The following is a 6,273-nucleotide window of genomic DNA, read 5'->3' as shown; positions in this document are numbered from 1 at the left end:
AACTGTGTCACACCCTAAAACATTTGCTATGCTAAATTTAGCTCTTATTATTAAAACAATAAAGGAAGCCATAAGCCCTAAGACATCATGGGACTTGGTTTCACTTCTTCTCGCCCATCCCCAGACTGTTCTTCACGCCATCAATGGCACCCTGAGCCATGTTAACCACTTGCTCTCCAGTCTGCAAATCATAAAACAAATTAAACAATAATAATAATTTCTAAAAAATAATATTAATTTACATTAATTGCTATTTTTAGATTAAAATTTCATTCAAATTATTTTTTAGGGTTAGTATCCCTCTAAAAATGTGAAATTACACTTTTTTCAGTATAAGTTTTGAAATTGCATTTATGTCCCTTCTGAAAATTTATTGTTTACACATGTCTCTTCTTTCACTAGGTTTGGACTAACAATGCTGACATTATAAACAAACTTACATAAGTTTTTAAATTTTACCTATGTTATAATTTTGTACTTATAAGGAAAACAATGTAATAATTTTAAATATATATATATATATATTACATCTATCCTTTTATAAGTACAAAAATATATAAATGAATGTTAAATGATTGGCGAAATTAAAAATTTAGATAATTTTTATTTCAATATTGATATTTTTCATTCAAATCCTAATAGAAGTTGGTCAGATATAAATAAAGAATTTTTAAAAGAGATATAAGTGTAATTTTATTTTATTTTCTTAAAATAAAAAATATTTTTGTATTTTTAGGAAAAGGCAAAACATAATTGAGAACCTGCTGAAGGAATCCAGCGGTTTCCTCCCTCGTTTGTTGGGCTTGGCCTTGGGTGTTCTCTGCAGCTTCACGGGCCTTATCATGGGCTTGATTCATTGTATCCTTAGCGCTGTCCATCCATTGCTCAGCTTTTTCCTGCTCCAATAATATACATACATGAAGAATTTATGCATTAAATTTTTATATAGTAAAATAGTTCCTATTACAATAATAAAATTGTCCCCAAAAAGGGACAATTATATCATTATTTTCTAAGATTTAATGGGATTACATATAAATTTTTTATTGTTTGAAAATTACATTCAATATCCTCATTGTTTGTTTTCGTCCAGTATATAGATCTCTCCATTTGTCCAAATTCACAAGTTTTACTGATATTATTAAATAAAAATAAATTAATAAAAAATCTTATTTACCCTTGATTGATTTACTACTAAATTTATTGCGGATCAACAAATATTTTTCTAATCAAACTGCCATTATAAGAATGAAGATGTATACACTTATATGCATTAACGCCTTTGGAGATATACAAGGGTGATTAAAAAGATTCGTTATACCTACAGTAAGTCAATTTATTTTTATTTTTTTGTGCTAATATCAACAAATTTGGTGAATTTGGACTAACGAATGAATTTATATCTTGGATAAAAACAAACATCAATAATACTATATGTAATTTTAGAAATCACAAAATGTCTATGTATAATCATATTAAGCCCAGGGAGAGAACAAGGTAATTATCCTACTTAAAAAAGACAAGTTTTACAAAGTATAAGTTTGAAACTGAAAAAACAATAGAAAGTTGAGAATAAGTATCTGGAAAAGGGAAAATTCTAGCCCAAATTTAGTTCGATCAAATTTGAACCAATTATATGATACGTATAATATACTTATCGGGTTAAATCCATTTTGACCTCCTGTGATATATAAAAATATCAATAATCCCACTACGAATTTTCTAATATCAAAAAACACCCCCATATTACGAATAAATAATCACACCGCCCCCCAGTCAATTTGAGCCTATTTTTTAAAACAATAACTAAAAAATACCCCTTCTAGTCAACTGGTCAAACTAGGCTTATTAATATATAATCATTTTAATTTATCATACAGTAAAACCTCCATAAATTAATACTCTATAAATTAATAAACTCTCTAAAATAATAAAATCTTCCGGTCCCGACTTGGGCCTTTGTAAAAAAATCATCAAATTCGATAAGATAATAAGATAATAATTTTTCAGAAAATTCCTTTATAAATATTAGGTCCCATTAAAACTCTAAATTAATAATTCATAAATATTACAATTATAAATATTATGGTAATTTACTAAAATATGAAGTTTGTAATGCTTTACGCATTTGATCATTCATGGATGATTTTGCGATGCCTTTTAGAAGAAAAGACATGGTTAGATGTCATGAATTGTTTTATTTTCATATTGAGATTTAAGTATATGTTTCATCATCATGCATGAATATATTTAATTGGCTATAATAGTTATTTAAGTGCAACGAATTAATGTAAACATGTATACTTAAGTAATTTCAATGAATTGATACATGCGTCTACGAATATAATAGTTAATTGTATACAATATAAATATATTTAATTAGTTACAAAGAATTGATTGATGCATGAACATAATCAATGAAATATATATGAATTCATTTATTTTCAATACATATGTACTAAATTTGTTAAATTTAAAAAGTCTCTCTTTTAATTAATAAAATATTAATTTATCGATAAATTAATATCTCTCTAAATTAATAAAAATTCATGGTCCCAAGATTATTAATTTATAAAGGTTTTACTGTAGTATTAATCCAAAACATGAATCTTGTTATTCCTTATTGATCAAGCAAAAAATGTGCTTGGGTCCAATTGGAGTATAAAAGAATGACATAAAAGGATAGGAATCAAAAGTGTATAATTCCGTCTAATAAATAATTTTCTTTATTAGTCAAAATTTATTAAATTTGTTGAATTTAAAAAATTGATATTTACCCTTAATTGACTTATTACTAACTTATTGCAGGCCAAATCATTTTTCGTCTAAACTATCCTTATAATGATGAAGATATACCTCCCCACATGCATTAACGCATGAAGTCGTATAATGATTATTTGATCATAAAAGATTTATTCAATTTGCTATAAGTCAGTAATAAGTCAATCGGGGTAAAATATAATTTTTTATTTTTATTTTTTTGTTAATATTAGCAAATTTAATAAGTTTATAACTAACAGAGTGACTTATTTGTTAGACGAAAACAAACCTCATGGGTGTTAAATATAATTTTTTAAATTACAAAAAATTTTACGTGTAATTACACCAAAACTCAAGAGATGAAAGTATAATTATCCCTAAAACATATTAATAAGCGAGTGTTTTCCGACAATAGATCCCTCCTCCAGGCTCCAACAACAACATTTCCCTTTTCCCTTATTTTTCTCTCATGTTCTCGCATTCATCACTTTTTCCTTCATTCATAAATACTCATAATTATAAGAAAGTGTGGTGAATGAAATCATCATGGGATTAAAAGAATTGTTCAATAGGAAGAAGAAACAGATGGTCGCCCTTGCGGTCGGATCTGATTCTGCGCACGACACACCACCCATAATTAACTCCAGATCACCATCCTTCGACTCGCGTGTCCAGATGGAGCAGGAGCTGGAACAGGTTTTCAAGAAGTTCGACGTGAATGGCGATGGCAAGATCTCGGCCCTGGAGTTGGGATCGATCATGGGCAGCCTCGGCCATTCGGCGACGGAGGAGGAGCTTAGAACCATGATCCAGGGGGTGGATTCGGACGGGGACGGCCACATAGATCTCCAGGAATTCATCGAACTCAACACCAAAGATGTGGACTACGATGAGGTTTTGCAGAATCTGAAAGACGCTTTCCAGGTGTTTGATATTGACAAGAATGGATCCATATCGGCAGAGGAATTGCAAGATGTGCTGCAGAACCTGGGAGAGGAATGCACATTGGCGGAGTGCAGGAAGATGATAAGTGGGGTGGATACCGATGGCAATGGAGCAATCAGTTTTGATGAGTTTAAGGTCATGATGATGATGGGATCACGTTTCGATGCTATGGAACCCAACAAGACTACTGCTTGATTATTATTAGTATTATTATTTCTCAATTAATCTGCGTTAATTTGTAAATTCTCGACTACATTGCTTTATACTTACTTATGCACATTAATTAAGTAATCTTCTTGTCTGTGAGTTTAATTGTTCATAGGTTGGCCATTGTTACAAGATTAATGGCATTAATGAGTTCGTTCATGTGATACAACTTTATGTATTTTTCCTTTGTGCTGTTTACTTATTCCAATGTGTGTGTGTATATATATATATCGTGTGGACTGATGTTAGAAAGGTTAGAAAACAAGCATTTCTCAAAAGTTGATGGTTGATCGAATAACTGAAAACAGTGATCAGACCAAGCTTTACTATACTATGCTTTATAATTACAAGGCTATGTTTTCTAAGATGACTTTTTCGATACCACTAAGAATAACATTACCACATACAACACCTCCGGTTGCAAACACTTGCGACCGGATTCCAAGTATGTGGAAGAGGAAGGCCCAGTGTACTTGATCATACGTCTTTGTCATATCTAATTTTAGTATACCATTTTTCTAGGATTATATCTAAACTATATAAAAAAAAAGATATTTTTTTTTTTACAAATGATGGTTATAATACCGCAATATCGATTTTATTGTTATACCAATAATATTTCTAAGTTGATTTTCTTTTTTTTGATTTGTTGCTTTTTTTCTTTCTTTTTAGAAATATGATGTATTGATTTATAAATATAATATTTTTTCTTATTCATAATATATTTTAAAATAAAATATTATTTATCATATGCATACATGGACAGTGTGTCAGGATGACTAGTAATCTAAAAATTAACTCCTCACAAAAAAATATAATCTAAATATAGTCAACAGAAAAAATATTTACGAAAATACCCGCATTTTTTAAAAAGTTAATTAAGTTTTTAGGCAAAACCGCTTAAAGAAATGTGGTTTTATAATTTTTTTAAAATCTTAAATTAAAAAAAAAAACTGTAAGGAGAACTGCTGGTACATATTTTTATACAGAACCGCTGCTGAATATTTGAAACAAGAAAAAAAAAATGTTGCTGGTTAAATTATTTCAATATTTTATTATAATTTAAAAATATGCCTATTTAAATTTAAAGAGGGCAAAGTGTATTTAATGTGAAAAATTATAATAGGATTTGGAGAAGAAAATTCAATTCCCGATTTGTCATAATAATTTTTATTTTTTTTTTGATAAAAGTCTCGTTTTGTTTCTTTTTCCCTATGAATTTGACATCATAATTGCTGACTGTATCTTTTCAAATTTAAAATTATCAAAAGCATCTTATAAGTTTAAAACTATGTGGATGAAAGAGTCCATTCAAGTTCTGATGATCACAATATGATGTGAGTTTAAAAAATTGTAGTTGTTTTTAACAAAAATAATGACCACAACAATATAAAGGGTGCGGCCGTGTGGAAAAACTGGGAAAAACAAGGTTGCAGGTTCCACCGAGATTTGAACTCGGGTTACTGGATTCAGAGTCCAATGTCCTGACCACTAGACCATGGAACCTTTTCTGATAGCGTGTTTCAATAATTATTAGTACAAGTAAGTCCAGGATAAATCAAATAAAATTATTTTGCCTCCCTAAACTATTCGTCTTGTAACAATTATTTCCATAAACTAATAAATTTAACACGTAACCGCCACAATTAAATTTTTTAGTAATTTTTCATTTTAAATTTAATTAAAATTTCTTAATTGAAAAAATATCTTTTATTTACAATAAAAATATAATTGGTGAGTTAAATATTTTGAATTTTATTTTTTCTTTTACAGATTCAAAATTAACTAATAAATGAGTAAAGAAAATACAAAAAAATTTCATGAAAAGATTTTATCAATTGGTGAAAAAATAAAGTTATTAACCATTTATTCTTTTAAATAAATAATTAATTAAATATCAATTTTTTTAAAGAATATAATAAAATATATTATTTATTTATTTCTAAAAATGTTTAACTTTTGGTTAAGCATATAAGAAGCATATATGAATTATTGGTTATATTATATTTATTACGTATTTACTATATATATATATTAATTTATACTCCACTTTTAATGTAAATTCTTCACTTATTAAAAAAAAATAAGTTGAAGAATAATTCAATGATGATTTAATGTTCAAAACACTAAAACATATTGAAAATAATATAATTGTTCAAGGCATGAAAGATAGTTTTATCCAACCAAAGGGTAAATATTACGTTTATTAGTTTAGATGAGTAATTCTGACAAAACGAATAGTTAGGGGGAACAAAGTGTATTTTACCCATTTAAATTAGATAATAATTCAAAACTCTCAAATAAATTGTTATAACTCACATGGAGTACTAGTTCATAGAATACGAGGCGCATAGTTCGAAC

The 6,273-nt window shown here is 28.0% G+C and overlaps 1 protein-coding gene and 1 non-coding gene across 2 annotated transcripts; one reads left to right on the top strand and one right to left on the bottom strand.

Annotated features, from left to right (window-relative positions):
- The first annotated feature begins 3,181 nt into the window (after positions 1-3,181).
- Positions 3,182-4,090, top strand: LOC105159856 (putative calcium-binding protein CML25). Its single transcript, XM_011077063.3, has one exon. The coding sequence runs from the start codon at positions 3,307-3,309 to the stop codon at positions 3,898-3,900; it is 594 nt and encodes a 197-aa protein (XP_011075365.1). The 5' UTR covers positions 3,182-3,306; the 3' UTR covers positions 3,901-4,090.
- A 1,256-nt stretch (positions 4,091-5,346) lies between these two features.
- Positions 5,347-5,418, bottom strand: TRNAQ-CUG (transfer RNA glutamine (anticodon CUG)). Its single transcript has one exon. It is a non-coding gene; the product is annotated as a tRNA-Gln (tRNA).
- Between the last annotated feature and the right edge of the window lie 855 nt (positions 5,419-6,273).

Source organism: Sesamum indicum, linkage group LG1, assembly GCF_026168435.1.
Source record: "Sesamum indicum cultivar Baizhima isolate 11 linkage group LG1, ASM2616843v1, whole genome shotgun sequence".
Taxonomy (NCBI): Eukaryota; Viridiplantae; Streptophyta; class Magnoliopsida; order Lamiales; family Pedaliaceae; genus Sesamum; species Sesamum indicum.
The sequence above is the reverse complement of the archived record's forward strand: the minus strand, read 5'-3'. Positions and strand labels throughout refer to the sequence as shown.

What these genes read in the sequence shown, in the direction of transcription:
- LOC105159856 (XM_011077063.3), top strand. Translation starts at nt 3,307, where the DNA reads ATGGGATTAAAAGAATTGTTCAATAGGAAGAAGAAACAGATGGTCGCC.